General features: G+C 39.1%; 1 protein-coding gene across 3 annotated transcripts in view; it reads left to right on the top strand.

Annotated features, from left to right (window-relative positions):
• The window catches only part of NEIL3 (nei like DNA glycosylase 3), an 80236-nt gene that overhangs the window by 19888 nt on the left and 41106 nt on the right, over window positions 1-19242 (top strand). For all 3 annotated transcript variants that reach the window (XR_006782584.2, XM_045813446.2, XM_045813444.2), the window contains exons 3-8: window positions 3983-4117; window positions 4399-4612; window positions 6778-6852; window positions 8417-8583; window positions 14248-14405; window positions 15820-16240. Coding sequence is in view for 2 of the 3 variants with exons in the window: in XM_045813446.2 (XP_045669402.1) it covers window positions 3983-4117; window positions 4399-4612; window positions 6778-6852; window positions 8417-8583; window positions 14248-14405; window positions 15820-16240 (1170 nt within the window). In the remaining variant the exon portion in view is untranslated. The remainder of the gene's footprint in view (window positions 1-3982; window positions 4118-4398; window positions 4613-6777; window positions 6853-8416; window positions 8584-14247; window positions 14406-15819; window positions 16241-19242) is intronic.

Raw genomic sequence — 19242 nt, forward strand, 5'->3', positions numbered from 1 at the left:
GCTCTGTTGACTGCTTTTTCTCTTGACATTGAGTCCCTTTGTTGATGTTTTTTTATCTTATTTTTTTATGTGTCAATTATTTTCAATTCCAGATAATTGTGTTTAGAGGAACAGTAGACACTGAATTAAATAATATTTCACCTCAAAAATAGTAATGCCTCTTCTATCAGGTCATTAGGGGAGGGGATTGAGTAGTTCAGCTCGGTTCAGATTTTGTTGTGTTTGCAGTTGGCTTCGGTGCACTGGTGACATCAAACACTTCAGCAGCTCCAACTCAAGTGTGGCCTGGTGTGTCTGGGGCTGGTTCTCTGTGTTTCTGCCCTACTTTCAGCTTTTAGCAGACCCTGGGTATTCGTATCATGAGGGGATTTCTCCACACACTTCCCCTCCCCACCCCCACTCTCACCCCAGTGGTAGACTGCTGTTGCCTGTTATTCAGTGAGAGGTCCATAATGGGGAAAATGGTTCTTCTAGGCCAGGTTTAATCTTAAGCCTTGTGCACATGGACCTGAGGGTTGCACTTTTCTCAGAGCTACTGGCCCTTTCCGCCCCAAGGCAGTCAAATTCTTCCTTCCATGTGTGGGTGGTCTTCAGTAAAAGAGCATTTCCTTCCTATCTGTGAGTGGGAACAGATGTCTCCACGTATCACTGCAGGATTCTGTGACAGAGCTGACACCCTGCCTCACTCCTGAAGACAGGTGGCTTTTGCTCTGCTCGTCCTCAGCAACAGCGCATTTGGCCTGAGCCTGGTGGCAAAGACTTTCCTGCCCTCCCCCGTGGTCACCTGCTTCTGTTTGTTGCCCGATGCAAGACTGACTGTTGTGCACACATGGTTTCCTGTTATTCCTTCAGGGACAGAGGGCTTTCTGTATGCACCTCTCCCTCGGCTATAGACCAGTGTCATGCCACCAAGGGTGGCTCTCTTGGTCCCTTCCCACGACAAATCGTTCTCACGCACAACGGTGCACACCCGTGAAAAAGAGCTTACGTGTGAACCTGTGCTCTCCTTTTGTCTGGGACTCCAGGAATTCTAAACAGTCATACTAGCCACACTGAGTGTTTAGAAGTTTGTGGAAAATTTTAGCTATTTCCTTCTTACCTATTTTTATGGTAGCTGTCTCTTCTGCCTATAGTCCGCCACATATAAAATAATTTGTGTGTCTGCCTTTCCACATGCAGGGGGAAGGGGCTTGTTACTCTTTGGAATTTAGCTCACCTGGCTGCCTGCAGCCTCTTGTCTCTGATGGGTTCAAGAGAATTTATGATTCTGTAAATAATACGACTTTTGTCTCCATGTTAGGATAGGAGCTCTATGTCCTTTTAGCTTCTGTACCCTAAGGAGGTGCAGAACTCCCTGTTTCCTTTTTAACATGGTTCATTCCATATTGTTTTTTAACTTTTTTCTCTGAATTTCTAGCATAAGCTTTACAATAATTATATTCAACTATTTTACAGTCATTGTTATCCTTAGGTCACTTTTGACCACTTGATAATTTTCATAAGCAGTTGCCTTATTGTAATGTGTAGTTAGTCATCACTAAGATGAACCTGTGACACCACTATTATTATGCTATTTATAGCATAATAAAAATAAAGCTTTAGGCTGTTCTGATCCTTCTGGTCATTCTCATAGTGATAACCTGGAAACATGTGGCTGATGTTTAAAATAGTTATCAGGTCTTATTTATTGATTTGTTTTAGGAAGTTATTTCTAACTAGAGGCATTTTTTTTAAATATCACTTCAATGTTTACTTTGGATATAATTTATATTAGAACTTTGGTTGCAAGTGACAGAAGCCCAACTCAAATGAGTTCAGTAATTATTTCTTACAAGAATATGGGGTATCTTACCTGAAGATAGGCAGTCGGGTTTCAGGCAGAATTGGAAGCAAAGGCTAAATGCTATGAGGACTCTGCATTTTTTTTATTCTGTCCCTCACTGAATTCTGCTGTACTCTTTCTTCCTGCAGACAGGCCTCTCTTGGCTTCTCTGTTGCTCATGTTGGGTGACATTTCTGTAGACAGTTCCCATGTTGGATCTCCTAGTACTAACGGGAAACTGATCTCTCTGCAGCCGAAATCTATAAATTTGTCAGGAGAAGGCAGATGGATCCAGGTACTGGATACTGATGGATCTAGCTTGACTTGGGTGTCCATTTCTGATTCAACTGTATCAAGGGACAAGACATCAACTGAAAGTTGGGCCTAATGTCCACTGTTGGCAGGCAGTCATGTTATTCAGAGTAAATGATCTTAGGTAACCAGTTGGGTTGGGGGTGGAAGGTATTTGAGAAGGTAAAGAGTTAGAAATAAGGATCTAATAAAATTTTCTTAAACTGGGTTGATTATAATGAGGGATCTTGAAAAGCAAACTGAACTCTTGAATGTAAATGTGATATGAGCCTATGTCCTGGTCTATAAAAGATCAATATGGCAATTGTTATAACAGTACAGATGTGACTGCCTAAAAATTTCCATGATACTGGTGTATTTTTCTTAGTTTAATATAAAGGGGTACTTAACAATCAACCCAACATTTGTTGGTTTATTGGGGCTCAGTCAACACAACATTTTGCTATTTAATATAAATAAAATAAATAAGAATAAACTAAAAATTGTGATTTTTATGCACATTTTCTTCTAAATTGACCAGATTTAATAAGACCAAAAAAAAAAAAACATAATTTGATTCAGAGTTCTTATTGGGGCTACGCCTGCATTTCATTTGGGTCTTAACCTTTGAGATTTTTTATGTGGTTGCAGTTTCATTATAGAAAGTGATTTAGAATCCACTTTATGAGCCATGCAGCTGAAAAGATTTCAGATATGATGGCTTCTGGGCATGACAGTTGTACACCTTTCACTGGGGTTGAACCTCCATAAGCTAAATTATGGAGTACTTACAGGCACACATTTTTCCTGTCAAGAACTATGGGGCATGTAAAATGCATTTATGATTGATAGTAGGGCACACAGAGTTTAAAACCCACATTTTTAAAGTTAGACTGGTTAACCTTGTACAATACTATAACATGGTGCTTTGGAATTAGAAGCACAGTGCAGTAACATCTGCTGCCAAAAGAGCCATATTTATTAACTCAACAAAGATAGAAGGAGAAGGATTTGAAAGGCGGACACAGTATTTCATCTTGAAAATCATTTTTGATCTTCATCATCAGAGGTCTCACGAAACCACTTTCTCTCTCTCTTTTTTTTTTTTTTTTTTTTTTTTACTGGACATGCTAATCAATCCTATAGAAGCTGCAAGGTTATAAATTTTTCATCACTGCATTGTGGCTTTCAAGCTAACTGTAAATATTTATAAATCCTTTCTTCCCAATACATATAAAGGTAAAAGAAAACTAGAAGAATTGAAGACAATAACATTTTGACTTGTTCTCTTTTGATGCATAAGATTTTGCAAAAAATTGTTTTATTGTGTATCCCAGAGCAAGGGGGAAGAAGAGTGTCTTAAACTGTAGATATCATTTTAGTGAAGGTAAACATTTTCCATCCATTGTGGCTAGAAATACAGAATTTGAATGAATATTAGTGGCTTTGTAGAATTTATTTAAAAAAAACCAAAACTGTAGGCAATTTAAATTTAGCCTCATCTCATCCAAAGGCTTTGAATCCGAGAGAAAGCTGAAACACTAGACTGTTCCATGAAATAAACTACTTCATCTGACAAGAAAAGAAGAACAGGGTATGTTTTCTTGGCTTATTGTCGGGCCCTATTATTTCTCTAGGAATTCATTTTATTTGTGGTTTGAAAAACTGAATTGTTACATCTTCTAGTTTTATAAGGACACAAAGCCATAGCAGAAAAAGATATCATATTGGTTACATTTTTCACCCCCTAAAAGTACCTATCTTGACTAACATTTGCTTGCTTATAATCCAAAAAGTGAAATGAAGGGGGAAAAATTAGATACACAACATACTTTCTGCCACTCAAAACTGGGTTTGATGTTGTTTCAGGATTCATTTTGGAATGAAAGGCTCCATCCAGATTAATCCACTTGAGTATAAAAATAAAAATGGAGTTTCTCCTGTTTTTGAAGTACAGCTCACCGAAGATCTGATTTGTTTCTTTGACTCATCAGTAGAACTCAGGTAAAAAAGAAAAGTACTTCAGCTGAAAAACTGCAGAGACAGATCTGCAGTTTGGTTTGAAATGTCGAACTAGATAGATGTTTTAAAAATGGTTTATAATTGATAAAACCTCATTTTGAAAGCGCCTTCAGATAATCTGGTTTGTCAGGGTCTTCATTGTTTGGCTATATAACTCATACTCCGATTAACAGAAACTGTTTCTATCAAAGCTCCTTTTAAATTACACTTTGTGAAATTATAACTAGACTTATGATTAATGTGTTTTATATTCCTTGCTACAGAAACTCCACAGAAAGCCAACAGAGAATAAGAATGATGGAAGAATTAGATGTATGTTCCCCTAAATTTAGTTTCTCAAGAGCAGAAAGTGAAGTGAAGAAGCAGAAAGGACGGATGTTGTGTGATGTGTTAATGGACCAGAGAGTGTTGCCTGGGGTAGGGAACATCATCAAAAATGAAGCTCTCTTTGACAGTGGCCTCCACCCAGCTGTTAAAGTAGGTCATAAGTATTTTTTTAAATGATTTCTGTATTTTTAGATACTGTTGAGACATCAGCATGGAACACGTAAGTCTGTGTTGCAGTAAAACATTCTCCCCAAAGAGAGTCTTCGGGGTCTTTGTTCGTGTCAGCTTCTCAACGAGGCCAACACTGACCACTCCCTTTAAAATTGCTGTGTGCGTCCCCCCCTTCCACTTCCCATTCCCCGTCTTCTATAACTTGCTTTGCTTTGTATTTTCCCCATAATATTGATCACTTTCGAACATTACCTAATTTTTACCTGTTAGCTGCCTCTTTCTACTACGACACCACCTCTTATGAGGAAGGTGTCTGTTTTGTTCATTGATGGATCCAAGCCTCTAGAATGCAGTGTCTAGCACAGGGAGGCCATTCGAGAGTTACTATTGGGTGTAGGAATGAAGTAAGCTCACCACTTGCTCTTTGTACCTGGCATATTAAATTAACACTCTATACAGACTTAGGTATTCCTCTGTATAGCTACTTTGACATTAGCAAATGCTGTTTCGGGGGAATAAGCACGGCAGTTGGGTAGCGGGGACTGAGGCAGAAGGGACTAGTGGGGAGATGGAAACAAAATTTGAAGCACTTGTAAAACAGCTCTGCTGGAATAAAGGGAAAACACAGACTGCTCGCTGGGGGTGGGAGTCAGGACAAGGACCGGGTTTTGTTGTATTTTCCTTGTTCTTCAACTGCAGAGACACAAACTTATTTATATAAGAAAAAAAAATAGTCAAGAGGGGAGAGGTTAAAATTGTAGGAAAGAGAATGGTGGTTAATAGGGCAAAGTTGTAAGAAAAGCAGAGCGGTTAGAACCCAAAGCCAGGTAGAAGGCTACGTGTATTTTAGTTTCTAAGGGAAGAACTCTGCTTTAGGGCTTTTATCTACATCCAACTGGTGTCTTTAAATGAAATCGTTTTTTACCTGAGTCCAAAAATACATTTTGATTTTCTGTAATTATTTCCTAGGTAGTTTTTGTCAAATCCAAATCAGTAAGAAATAAGTTTTCAAAGAAATCAGTTAATCATTTTTCTAGATTCGATTCTGCTTTTTGGCTCTTGGAACAAGTTGGTTCAATTCCTGTGACATGGGAGTAATGAAACAGAATTTTAATAAGAACAAGCTTTTTGAAATTACCTAGACCTGTATGGAAAATGTTTTTGGAAAAAAGAACCCAGAGTTTTCGTACTCGGAGTATTGTCATTATCTATGATAAGCTGGGAATTTACTTTTTATCTGTATATTCAGCAGGCAGTTCATCTAGTAAAAGATCATTTGCCCATATGTCTGGGAGTTTAAAAATTAACAACAGTTCTCAGGTTTAGCTATTAACCCCCTAAAAGCACATGCACAGTTATGGAAAATGTACAGTTTAACATTTTAAGGTATGACTAAATATAATATATAAGATATGGTAAGAAATAGCTCAATTTCAAAAGTGCTTATGTTTTAAACTTTAAATAAATGAAAAATATACATAATTTCATAATGATTTTGTTGATTCAATGATTTTAGGTTTTATAGTCACTGATAGTTTAGTTTCTATTGAATATAGGTGTTTGTGTACATTCATGTACATAAGCAAGGGAAGTCATCAGACAGGATTTTTTCTGGCATCACCATTGAAAGCACATGCCAAATGGTAATTAATTCTACAAGGGTAACACTGAGATTTATGCCAGGCTGTGTCACAAAAAATTCTTCAGTAAGGGCTATTCCTGAGTTCTTCCAGGTGTTAACAAGTATTCTGATATTAATGCATGTATATAAATTCATATCTTTTTAAAGCTTGATAGTGACCTTGATGGTCATCTATTCCTGTATCCCTGTGCAAATCCAGCGAGACTTTTCAAGGTGGCTGACACACAAGGCTGGGACTTTGAAGATGTCTGATACAGAAGAGATATTTAGAATTACTCATATTTAAAACTAAAATTTATAAACAAGAATGGTATTTTTTAATCTGTAGTGTTATCACTTAAAGCCATTGTTAATGACATTAAATATATGTGTGAGAAATAGAGTTCTAGAAGATATGCCTATATTTTAAATCTGTGTATAGTTTTCTTAGAACTTGGAACTGGCATTATTTTTCAACAGTAACAAATTATGAAACTGTCCTCGGTTGTTTTTCTTTTCTAAGGTTTGTCAGTTGACGGATGAACAGACCCATTACCTTGTGAAAATGATACGTGACTTCAGCATTCTTTTTTACAGGGTAAGAGCAAAAATGTTTCTACTATGTAAGATGTCAACTGTTTCCCCTTGGATTGCACCAAAAAATGTTAAGGCTGTTTGTAGCCATCTAGTGGTCAGTGTGTAGAGGTACAGGAAGGGAGAGGGACACGTGGGCGGCATAATTCACTTCTAGAAATTTTGTCATAGGTCAGTCCAAACTTGTCTAACAATAATTATATTAAATTATCTTTATACTAGTTGGGGAACAACTGTGTTAGCATTTTACTGAGACTCTTGTTCTGTTTTTGGACATATGAAAGTAAAACGTCGGAACTCCAGAGGGAGAGAGAGACTCAATTCTTTGGAATAAACAGACCTCAGTTCAGTCAGATTTTGCCTCCTGCTATCTGTGTGGTTTAGATTATTTAGATAATTTAGGTTTAGTTTCTTCACCTGTAAAATGGGATAATAATATTTATCTATCTCCACAAAGACTGTTTTGAGAATGAAGTAAGTACTTGCTAACCTGTAAATTTTGAAAGTTGTGTATATGTGTATACATGTGCATATAAAGTTCAAAAAACACATTTTCTCTTTTCAACAAAGTATCGTAATATGTTTTTTTTCCTCCACAGTCCATTTTCTGTGTTCAAAATTTTTATTTTTGCTATGTCCAGGAAGGCAGGTATGATAGGAGTCTTCATTTCTTGGCCTAACGTGTTAATGAACCTCTTGCTTTACAAGTCTGCCTTGAGGATTATGGCTATTTTAATATTCTATATGCTTACTTACTCTTTCAGGGAAAGGTGATTATAGACCACTACCCATTTTTGACCCAGATTAAGTTTTGGGTATTTTAACACTTTGCTTAAATCAATAGAAGTTGTTTGTGTAATTTTCAGTATATATGGTGAGTCACATTTCCAGTGCTTATATAAACCCAAACACTATCTTTTTAGAAGCTTTAAATAATATGAGTGGAATAAAACTGTGACAGAATATCAAAATGTCTTTTGAATTAGAATGTATACCAAATGGGACATGGTCTTTGCTAGTAAGACATTTGAATTTTTATTTTCTTTTTTAGTGAATTTGTGAGATTAAAAATGAAAAAGCATCCTTTGTCAGGTCAACAAAAAAAGACAATCTCAGGTTTTTCACTGTAGAAATAAATTTTTTGGTTTTGGCTGTTGAAAAGAAAGTGAGCAGCTTTAGTGTTCTAAAAATAATCAGATTTCTAGCTAATCTAGTCTTTTTCTTATAACCGCATAATTATGTTTAATTAAAAAAAAACTTAAAGGGATGAAAGACATTTTAAATTGTAGAACTTTTACATCCCATTTAGATAAAAAGATAATGCTATGCAAAGAACAGTTTTGAATACTAGTAAGTTATTAAATAATGGCTTAATTATTTCACACAAATCTTGTTTGACAAATATAACTGAATCTTGTCAATACCTTTTTCTCAGATGAAAGAAAAGATTATATGGACTTATGTACAAACATGTAAATTTTCAACAAATTATTTTCAGGAATGTATTTTTGGCTCCTTAGCAACACTGTCTTATTGATAATATTATAATATTGTTTGTTTGTTTTCAGTGCCATAAAACAGGATCTGTTATCTCTAAACACTATAAGGTTTATAACCGTCCTAACTGTTGTCAGTGCTGTTGCAAAATAACTGTGTGTCGCTTAGGAGAGAATAACAGAATGACATATTTCTGTCCTCGCTGTCAAAAAGAAAATCCTCAACATGTTGACATTCGGTGAGTTATCTAATTTAAACGTATACTATTTGCCCTAATCACTAACTCAAAGGCTATTAATAAGAACATAATTCAAAGGTATTTGAACCTTTGGAAGGAAATAGTAAATAACATCATCAAAAAACCTGGATAAGCTAAAGATGATGTATGGTCCACTTCTGGATTCAGTAGAAAATCTCCAGCTCAGATGTTAACATCCAGCGTTTTGCTTTAATCCCGTTTGTAAAGTGATCACCAGGAGCTGTAGATATGTCAATAATTGGAAAAGTGCAACTATCTTCAAAAGTTTTTGCTTTATTTAGAAGTAATATTATAAAGCATAAGCAAGATGTCTTTACAAAATTCATGTCTTTTTGGCGAAACAGTCAACTGCTTACTAAACACATATGCGGTGATTCTCCCAGCTGCTGAGTACGTCTGTTCCAATTACGCCTTCCAGAACTAGGGAAATAACCACAGGATAGGTTCAGGGACTCCCTGAGATGGATCTTAGCTACAACTCCATTGATCACCTGACTTCCATAAGCCCCAGCTCTGACTAGTGGAGCACAGTGATGTTTTGAGTCTCTTGGAATTAGTATGTGTTTGGAGCCAGTGTCCAGTAGTTGCCAAGAGGTCTGATTACTTCCTTTTCCCCAGTGCACAGTTACCCTGATAAAAGGCCCTAGGTCCCCGGGACAAATATGAATAATATAAGGGAGTGTGTAAATTATAAGCCAAAATAATCAGTACAGACATGAAGCCCATTGAGTGCTATAAGAGTTCAGGGGTGTTAGAGTTTTATATATACACACACAGCTGGAAAGATCTAGGAACAGTATGATTTGAAGTTTACTTTAAAAAGATAGGTAGAATTTTATCTAAGTAAATGAGAAAACAAACATTATTTAATTGGAAAGACAGAGCATGGCCACAAACCCTAACCATTCATAAGCATGGCATGTTGGAAGGATGATGGGCACCAGCGAAACCACAGGAAGGCTCCAAGTTGTTGAGGCATAAAAGCTAGTTTTACAGGTAGAATGGGATCAAATAGTAGGAATCGTTAGTCATTCTGGGAATGGCTGATGTCTTGCCGAAATTAGTAGATTAAGGACTTTTCAGTGGGTGGGAAATGATGAGACTAAACCTCGGAGGTAAAGAAACTAGTGCAGTGTGACAGTGAGAGAAGGTCACCGGGCCTGAGGTCAAGACACTGGAAATGGAACTTAAGTTCTTTAACTTAAGGGACTTAAGTTAAAAATTGTAAAAAGTAGAGGCACCTGGGTAGCGCAGTCGTTAAGCGTCTGCCTTCGGCTCAGGGCGTGATCCTGGAGTTGCGGGATCGAGTCCCACATCGGGCTCCTTCACTGGGAGCCTGTTTCTTCCTCTCCCACTCCCCTGCTGTGTTCCCTCTCTCACTGGCTGTCTCTCTGTCACATAAATAAATTTAAAAAATCTAAAAAAAAAAAAAATTTAAAAAGTCAACAAGAATCGTGACAGATTTTATATGTAGAACAATGCAAAAAATCTCAGACTAATAGAAATGTTCATGATATGGGTCTGGGAAAGCTGGGATAGAGTAGAACAGATGAACTTTGTGAAGCAACAGTGGACTGAAGAGATGTGCTTTGGGCCACATCCCAGGTGGCTAGTAATGGCTTGATGGTGGTTAAGTGAAGTATTCAAAGAGATCAGTTCACAGGGAAAGTAGAGAGGAAGGAACCAAGGTCTGAGCTTCTGGGAATATCCAGAGTAGGAGGAAAAGTGTGAGTCAAGAAAGCACAGTGATGTGGTTGGGAATAGATGGCCAAGCAGGGCAGGGTGCCGGCTGTGGCATCTGGGGCGGGAGGCGCCATCTTGCCGCTGTGGAACCTGGGGCGGGAGGCGCCATTCTGAGGGATGGCCACTGCCTTTGACGACTCAGAAACGATCTTCCAGAAAGCAGCCTCCATAGACATGCAGGGCAAAATTCATTCATTTAACCTGTATTTGTGGCTTATTCGTGGAACTCTATATTCCAGTGGGAGGAGATCTTAAAAAGAAGCTCTGTGTCCCGGGATGTATAAGGTATCCGGCAGCAATACATAGCGCTCTGCAGACGCATCCCCCTCAGTGAGGGGGCACATAGTAGCGGGGAAGTTCATTTTTGATAGTTTGGGTGGATAAAATCTCTGAGGAGACTTTTGAAAGGGTCTGATGGCTTGTGAAGGTGGAGGAGAAGGTGACTGGAGAAGCGTGAAGAAGTCTCTGGCTTGTTTTATGGGGAGAAAGAAGGCAGGCGTGGCTGTGAGCGGAGCAGAATGAATGCGGGCGGAGGGCTGCTCGGCCGTGACAAGAAGTTTTGGTTTTATTCTGAGTATGATGAGGTGCCTTCGGAGGTTTCGAATGGGAGAGAAGTAACTGATTTATAGATTGAAAGATCGCTCTGGGTAGTGTGGGGTGTATTGACTTTGAGTTAGCTGGGAAGCCGTTGGAAGGTTGTGAGCAGAGTGGTGACGTACACTGACCCGTGTTTTATGAGGATCGTGAGGCTGCCAAGTGGAAAAGTAACTGTAGTGTGACCAGAGTGAAGGGATGGTGTCTGGGTGCCCTCAACAGTAGTGCCCGTGATAAATGATGGCAACTTGTGGGGGATACAAAATGGCTGAATTTAGGGTTTTTTTGGAAGTCGAGGTAGGGCTGTTAAGGGCCGAAACTTACACAATTTAGGGGCCTTCTTTGTGAAAAAAAATTTATAAGTATGAATGCTGAGTTTGGTCCTACTATGAATATTTAGAATAAGAAACAACAAATTATAATTTAGAAACACCACAAACATGAGACAAATAAGATACTCTTATTAGCCACAAGCCACAACTGTGTCATCACTTTCTTCCATGTTTTGGCCTCACACTTCTTGCCTTTGCTGGGGGATGCATGTGTCGAATGGCCTTGCAGCCTGGGTCATAAAGGCCCTTGAGCAAAGAATGGGGCAGACTTTTTCAGGTCCTTCTCCTGAAAGTAAAGACAGTCCAGCTGCTCCTGATGCCACCGGGACACCTGGTCCCTGGCACTGAGCAGATGCAAGATGTGCTAGCGGTACATGGACCTTGCCTGGCAGAACCCCAGGACTGACGCCCCCAGCAGTGCTCTCAGCCTCCATCACGTGGCTGGAGTTACTGCTTGCATTCTCCATGCTCCCCGTTCTGGTCCACAGAGAACACACCGAGCTATGGAAGCTTCAGTAGCTTCAGAGTCAGTTTGCCTCTGGAGCAGAGCGGACAGGATTTGCTGGTGTACTGGATGTGGGATGTTCTGAGGGTAAGAAGTTTTTGGCCTCTTAGGTTTTTGGCCTGATCAGTGCAGTTACATGGTGTTGCCATTTACTGAGATGAGGCAAACTAGCAGAGTTGCAAGGTGAGGGGGTGTGGGGGGCGGGGTGATCGTTAATTTTATTTGCACTACTTTCCTGTGGTTGCCATGACAAATGACCACAATTGGTTGCTTAAAGCAGCAGAAAGTTACTCTCAAAGTTTTGGATGCCAGAAGCTCAACATCAGCTTCATGGGGCCAGAGGTGTAGGGCAGGGCTGTGCGCCCTCCAGAGGCTCTAGAGGAGAATCCATTGCCTTTTCCAGCCTCTGGTGGTGACTGGGGCACCTTTTCTTTGTGGTTTGCCTCACTCCAGTCTCTGCCTCTGTGGTCACATCGCCTTCTCTTGCAGGGGTATCCAATCTCCCTCTGCCTCTCTCTTACAAGGACACTGGGGTGTGGCCTAAGGGACCACCCAGATGATCCAGGGTATTCTCCCAACGTCAGGATTTTTAATTACATCTGCAAAGGTCCTCTTTCTTTGTAAAGTAACATTTACAGATTCCTGGTATTATGACCCATTATCTTTGGGAGACCATTACTTAGTCCACCACAGATGTATATTAACTTTGAGATTCCCGTTGCATCCAAGTGGGGATTGGAAAGAATTTCTTAGTAGGTGATTAAGAAGTGGAACACAGTAAAGGGAAGAAATGTTTCCAAAGCTTCTACAGGTAACAATAAACATATGTTTATGATTAGTGAAATCTGTAGGATAGAAGATAAGAATGGTGAGGGGCGCTTGGGTGGCTCAGTCCTTCAGCGTCTGCCGTCCGCCTTCGGCTCAGGGTGTGATCCCGGTGTTCTGGGATCGAGCCCTGCATCGGACTCCTCCACTGGGAGCCTGCTTCTTCCTCTCCCACTCCCCCTGCTTGTGTTCCCTCTCTCGCTGGCTCTCTCTCTCTCTCTCTGTCAAATAAATAAAATCTTAAAAAAAAAAAGATCAGAATGGTGAAAAATTGTAGCATTTAGAAAAATCTGCAGATTATTTAAATTGTTTAAATTGTTTATTTAATTGTGAATGAATGCATTTTGCTGCCTTTCACAGTAAGTTGATAGAAGGCCAGGAGTTAGGTCAAGTATACAAATTCTATGGCAGGTCTGGGGTTCCATAGGAATAAGAAATACTAAGTAGCATTAAAAATCAGTAAAGGTAAAAGAACCATAATGAGATGTGTCTCACTCTCAGATTTTCTTATGCTATTTGTTATTTCACCAGACAAGCCTGAATTTAAAAACTGGTGTAATTATAGGTAAGGAGCAAAATGTTACAGGAAACAGGGTACCTCTGCAAGTCAAAGAGCTCATGCTCTGAAATGCTTTACCAAAAAGCTTTTCTCGGTATGAATGTTTGGAATCCTGAAAGGAATCCGTGAGGCTGCCATGTTGCTTACCCACGTGACTTGCTCTGCAGCCCTCTGTATTTAAGAGTAGGACTTTATCAGACCTTTTAAAGGCATTTTGCATAACAATAAATAGTTAAGAATTCCAGGTAGGAGGGGCGCCTGAGTGGCTCAGTCTAGGTATCTGCCTTTCAGCTCAGGTCCTGATCCCAGACTCCTGGGATCAGTCTGGAATTGGGCTCCCGCTCAGCGGGGAGTCTGCTTCTCCCTCTCCCTCTGCTGCTCCCCCTGCTTGTGCTCTGTCAATGTCAAATAAATAAATAAAATCTTTAAAACGGGGGGAGGGGGGATTCCAGGTGGGAAATCATGATTTACTTTGCATCCAAAAATCAGGGTTGGTTTTATTGTTTTCTTATTTATCTATTAATTAGGCATCTAACAGGAAACAGTTTTACCTGAAGGGAAGTAATCCGAGACTGGATTATCTTTTTCTTCATTATAGATCAGCTAATCGATATAGTGCTTAGTAGACAGTGTTGAGAAATTCTAGAGAGACAGGCACATGAAGCAACTAAAACTTTTCTCGTTTTACTTTCCATGTTCTAATTTCTGCCTAAGTCTTTTTCTCCCCCCATCCCACCCTTCCCCACCCCCTGAATTTGGTTGAATAAAGATATCTTAGTTTGGCTTTGGGAAGAGTACCACTTACTTAAAACATTATTTGAGAAATGCTTCCTAGCAGTCATGTCAACTATTTTTAGTGGGTTTAAAAACAACAACAACAACCCGAAACTGATTCTAAATAAAAACGTTTATTTGTTATTTCTGTCTTTAACAGCAATCAGCAGGGCGCAAGAGGAAACATTTTATTAGAGAGTTAGGGCCTATACACACTTGGGTATTAATGTTTATAAGAATTTCTAAAATACCCAGAATGTGTAAGAACAGCACTAACAGTGTTAATGATTAACTTTAAAATTCTTTTGTAGCACGTTGCCCCCGAGAAATACTACAATCAGGAGGCCATCTAGCAGAGGGGAGCACGTGGGTCGGAAATGTGAAGAGCAGTGGACGTGTGTGCTGTGTTCGCTAATAAATAGGCCGTCTTCGAAGACCTGCGATGCTTGCCTGACTTCAAGGCCTACTGGTAAGCCTGAATTCAGATTTTCAGTTCCTTCCACTTCAAAGAGAGCTAATTTTACAAAGGTATATATCTTGTTCCAACTTGATATTTCGTAACTAAGTAAAATACTTTCTTTCTGAAAGGTTTAAAGGAATTGCCAGCCTTTGCATGTAAACCATGCTAATATTCTGTTGAGTACTTTTTTTTTTTCAACAGGGAGGGAAAACATGCTTGTGCTAAAAGAGTACGTGCCTTTGTATCTCAAAAAACTGAGATGATCACATCTGTTCTCTACTATTTCTAATGAATTATTCAATAAAGCTTTGTTTTATGCAGATTTCAGCAACTTTGGGTTTGTTATTCAGTCCAAGTGCTTCATAAACTGAAAGGGAGGATTTCTGTAAGAATATCGTTGCAGGTGGAATAGAAAAATGCTGAATTTTTTCTCTTCTTTATCCTTCCTACCCCTTGTTATTAAAATCTTTACCCAGACAATTGTACTGATTTCATTGAAATCCTTCAAAATAACTCTTTGCAGCTCACAATTTCATGCGTTCAGAGAAAGTAAAACCTCAGAGAGAGCCTGTGATTAAGAACCCGCTCATTGATGTGGCTCCTATTGTGTTCTCAAAGCGTTCTTTCTTCCTTCAATTAGAGATGAGAAAGTTCATTCTTGACTTGTGGACCCCACATTGTGCTGGCTGTCACACTGCGTTTTGTTCTCTGGGCCAGAAAGGCGGGCCTCTCGTGCACAGCTTTGCTGGAAGGGATGGCGCCTCCTGTTTTGGGATCTTTTAGCAGAGAGCCTTCAGAAAACCACAGTCCTAGGTCTCCTCGTTCATTTCGACTGAAATGCCTCTTTGCATCTCATTAACTATTTTCTTGTTATTTCTCTGAGTACGGAAGACTACAATTTAGAACATATTACAGTACCGATTCCAAAATCCTGGGATGCTTTGCTGAAACATTTTTAATTAATGTTAAGTCTTTGTAATTCATCTTTGCCTGATTTTACTAAGCCTTTCCCTTTACTGTGTCATTCACAGAAACATTCCTGGTAATCTCGAGACAGGTCTCTAGCTGCTGAGCTAAAACTTCATGGCATGCCAACCTCTTAATTACCACTGCTTTAATATGTTGCCTCAGTAACAGACTTGATAGCTGAATGACCTTTAAATCGTCAGACATAGTAAGAAGCAAATATAAATCTTTGTTAAACCCACCTCGAGCCTCTCCGAGTTGTTGAAATTTTGCTCTTTATGTGATACTTCATTTCCTAGTGAGACGATGGCTAATCCTGAATTATCCGAAGTAACTCTGTGTTATTCATTCTATGTATTCACTATCATAGGTGAATAGGTTTGAGTCATATAAAAAGATGTTTCAAATAGTCCATATATTATAGGAATACTGCAGAATTAACTCTCTCTCCTCCCAGATTCAGTAATCAAGAATGAAGAACATTCTACTGCCTGTAACAACTTAGTGAAGTATCCTTGTAATAGCTTTGGAAAACCAAGCACAGAACTGAAGATCAACAGGAAAACGGCATTTGGAACTTCAACCCTTGTCTTGGCCGATTTCAGCAATAAACCCGGTGCTTTGGAAAGAAAAACAAGCCAAAACCAGACACTAGATGGAGAATTTCAAAACCCTCCTCTGACTAACGTTTGTTTTCGTGATCCACTGCACCCTTCCGAGGAGAGAGCAAACCATATAACTCAACCATCTAACAAAGTAAACGTATCACCTACGGTCTTCTCTCAGTCTGAATTATTTAGTCCAGCACATAAAAAATTGAAAACAGCCCACTCCTCATCACCAGACCTCAAAAGTGGTAACCCTCGAGTTTCTAACGGGTATGATACTTCTAACCTTGATTTTGAAGGTATTTGCATTAAGTTTTAAGAAGGCAGGGAAGTCATCCACTACTAAAGCTGTTGCATTGATTCTGGAAGGTAAATCAAACCCGGAAAGATGATTATGGTAATTTACTTCCCTTGCTTTCTCTAGCTTATAATGTTAGAGAAGGGAAGAGAATGAAAACAGAACCTTCTATATCTATTTGTAAAAAGTTATTTTATTCTGACTGTAACTGTCTACAGTTCAATACAGAATATTTGGAAAATATAAAGAAAAATGTTTAAATCCCCCATAATCCCACCTGATATCAGTCACCACTGTTAGCATTTTTTTTTTCATATCTCCTTCCAAAAAAAGATAGTTCTTCTAAAAGGGAGACTTACTTATGACAGTTCAGTTAAGTGTCTTCTAAAGAGAGGGGCCAGAGATACTTTTAGTGACATTTCTGCTAAAGAAAGTGGCTTTATCTCAGTAGCCGTGTGGGATGGTGTTTGTTTCAGCCAATAAGGCCCAAAGAACATGTGTGCTACTTTTGTATCTGAACTTGAAAAGTTGTCATTTTGATAAGTAAATACTAGCAGACCAGATATGTTTTGAGACTCTGAACTTCACATCTAGAAGTCCCCCCCACCCCCAACTGCTGTCACCAGAGACACAGCAATGTTAATAAACAATGTCACCCCTTCTCTTAGGATTCTTGGCAGCGTCTAAAACTACCTGTCCACACTACCTTGCTTAGACCCTTTATCTGGGCTTCCTTGCTCTCGCAGCCTGATACTAGGCTTCCTTCAGAGAGAGACGTTTTTCCACAATTTTTTTCCCAGCCGTTTTTTTTTCCCCCTTCAGAAAGCAAGTGCTGTCCATCCTGTATTTTCACAATGAAGTGAAGGTAGAGTCTTCTTCGAATGGGTCTTTTAGTGCCAGTGGGAGACAGCAGAAAAGAGTTGGTGTGTGTGGGATTTAAAGTGATCGTGGCGGGAGTGGGGTTTGTATTATTAGCTTCTCCCCAGATGGACTGTGTCTTTGCTGAGGGGAAGATTCTCCCCTCAGGCAACAAGAAGGGGGACCAGCTGGGGTACCGTTCCAGACCAGCCTGTGGGAACCCTTGGAGCTTATTTCATAATTCTGAGGCAGTATTTGGTCAATAGATCCTTTTGTCTCAAGTCTTCCAGCCCAACTCTAAATTTACTGTCAAGTTAGTCTTGATGATTTATCCTTGGCTAATTTCTTTAAAAAAAATCTTGTTCATAATCATTTATAATAACTACTTTAACTTTTGTCCATAATACTCAGAAATGACAGACATGTGAATTAAGCTGTGGAGTGCAAGCATTTAACTAACTGGATCGGGACACTCCCTTTACACTTTAATCCTAATTAACGCCTAATGAACCCCAATCAAAGGTCATGAAGGAGCTCAGGTCTGGAGCATCTATCTGAGTTGGGAAGCTGTCCTGTAAGAAAATTCTTCTGTTCTGTAGCTTCAGCGGAAAGAAGTAGATGCGAGCATGTGAGCATTTTGAAGTGTTGTGGCCTTCCTTGTACCCAGATGAAATATCTTGGCATATTTTTATTTCCTCAGTGCTTTGTAGAAAATCTCAGACAATTTAACTAATGAATTAGGGATTTAAAAAAACATTAATGTAACCTTAAATTTAAATGATTTCTTCATAAGCCATTAGTAATAGGGTCATGTGATTAATCACAGCACACAGCATTACTTAGAAACGCTGCAGCCTGCGTGTGTGTTGAATATAAGAACCCCAGGACTGAGACTCTAAAATCAATCAAGATCAACTAGCAGAATAAATGTCAAGTGATGAAATACATTCACCTAGCAGCCCTTCTGCACCCAGCTACTTTACAAGGAATAAATTGCAAATTACTGTCATTTATTTCATTTTTCTCCTTGTCTGGCAGCTACAGTGTTCATCTTGTGGACAAGATGCCGAGCAGAAGCTCACAACATAATACGATTAAAGCAGGTGGTCCACTCAGAGAATTTATAGCCAGTTTATTTTTTTCTTTAATAATTATATGGTAATTAATTCACTTTTTGTTCTCTTAATTACTGATCTTATCACCACATGATACATACTATGTTGATGAGGCATATTTCCAGATTGGTCTTTGGATATACTTGAATTTTATCCAGCTACTGGATTATAAATTAGATGGTTGAACCGATTTTTAAGCAGTTCAGAATACTGCTAGAAACAGTTTTAATTCTTTGATCCAATTATTGTAAATACAGAGCAAAACACTAGGGTGCGTATTCAAAGAACACATGTTTCGGTTAAGGCTTTTCCTGAGCTGAGCAGAGGTTCACTTGGAGGAGGAAATAAAGCCGGCAGAATCACTGACATTTTCTCCTGTCTGCTAGTCGGGGTTGGCTGAGCTCCACCTCTCACACCGGGAGACACTGACCGCTTAGGCGCGCTCCCTGTCGCCTTTGCAGTTTTCAGCCCCCAAGGATTTTAGAACCACCTGGGACCATCTAGGATGAGTCACAGAACCTCTGTTTTAGTTCTTGAATTACCGCTGAGCTGCAAAATCTACATTTAACAACACTGATTAGTTCAAAACATTTTAGGCAGTGTTTTTATTATAAAGAATCACCCTATCTGTAAAATAAGTTAAACCATGATCAATTGATCATTGAAAACTATCCGTTTTTAAATTACAGACTTGTACATGGTCATGTGCTCGTTCTTGATGATAGTCTTTATCTGATCTCTGTTCAGTGTTATTTATTAACAAGTATTTATTGAGAAGCTATTATGCATCAAGCATTGCTCACTTCTAATGACGTTTACTTTACCATGACAGAGCCAAATCCAGCCCACCACCTGTTTTTATGAAGTTTTATTGGAGCACCTTCCATTCCCATTGGCTGATGTACTTTCTATGTCTGCTTTTTATGCTACACCACCAGAGTTGGGTAGTTAAAACAGACACTGTTAAGACCCACAAGCTGAAAATATGTGCTATCTGAAAA

This window comes from Ursus americanus, chromosome 27, assembly GCF_024610735.1.
Source record: "Ursus americanus isolate L20-20 chromosome 27, mUrsAme1.1.p, whole genome shotgun sequence".
NCBI lineage: Eukaryota > Metazoa > Chordata > Mammalia > Carnivora > Ursidae > Ursus > Ursus americanus.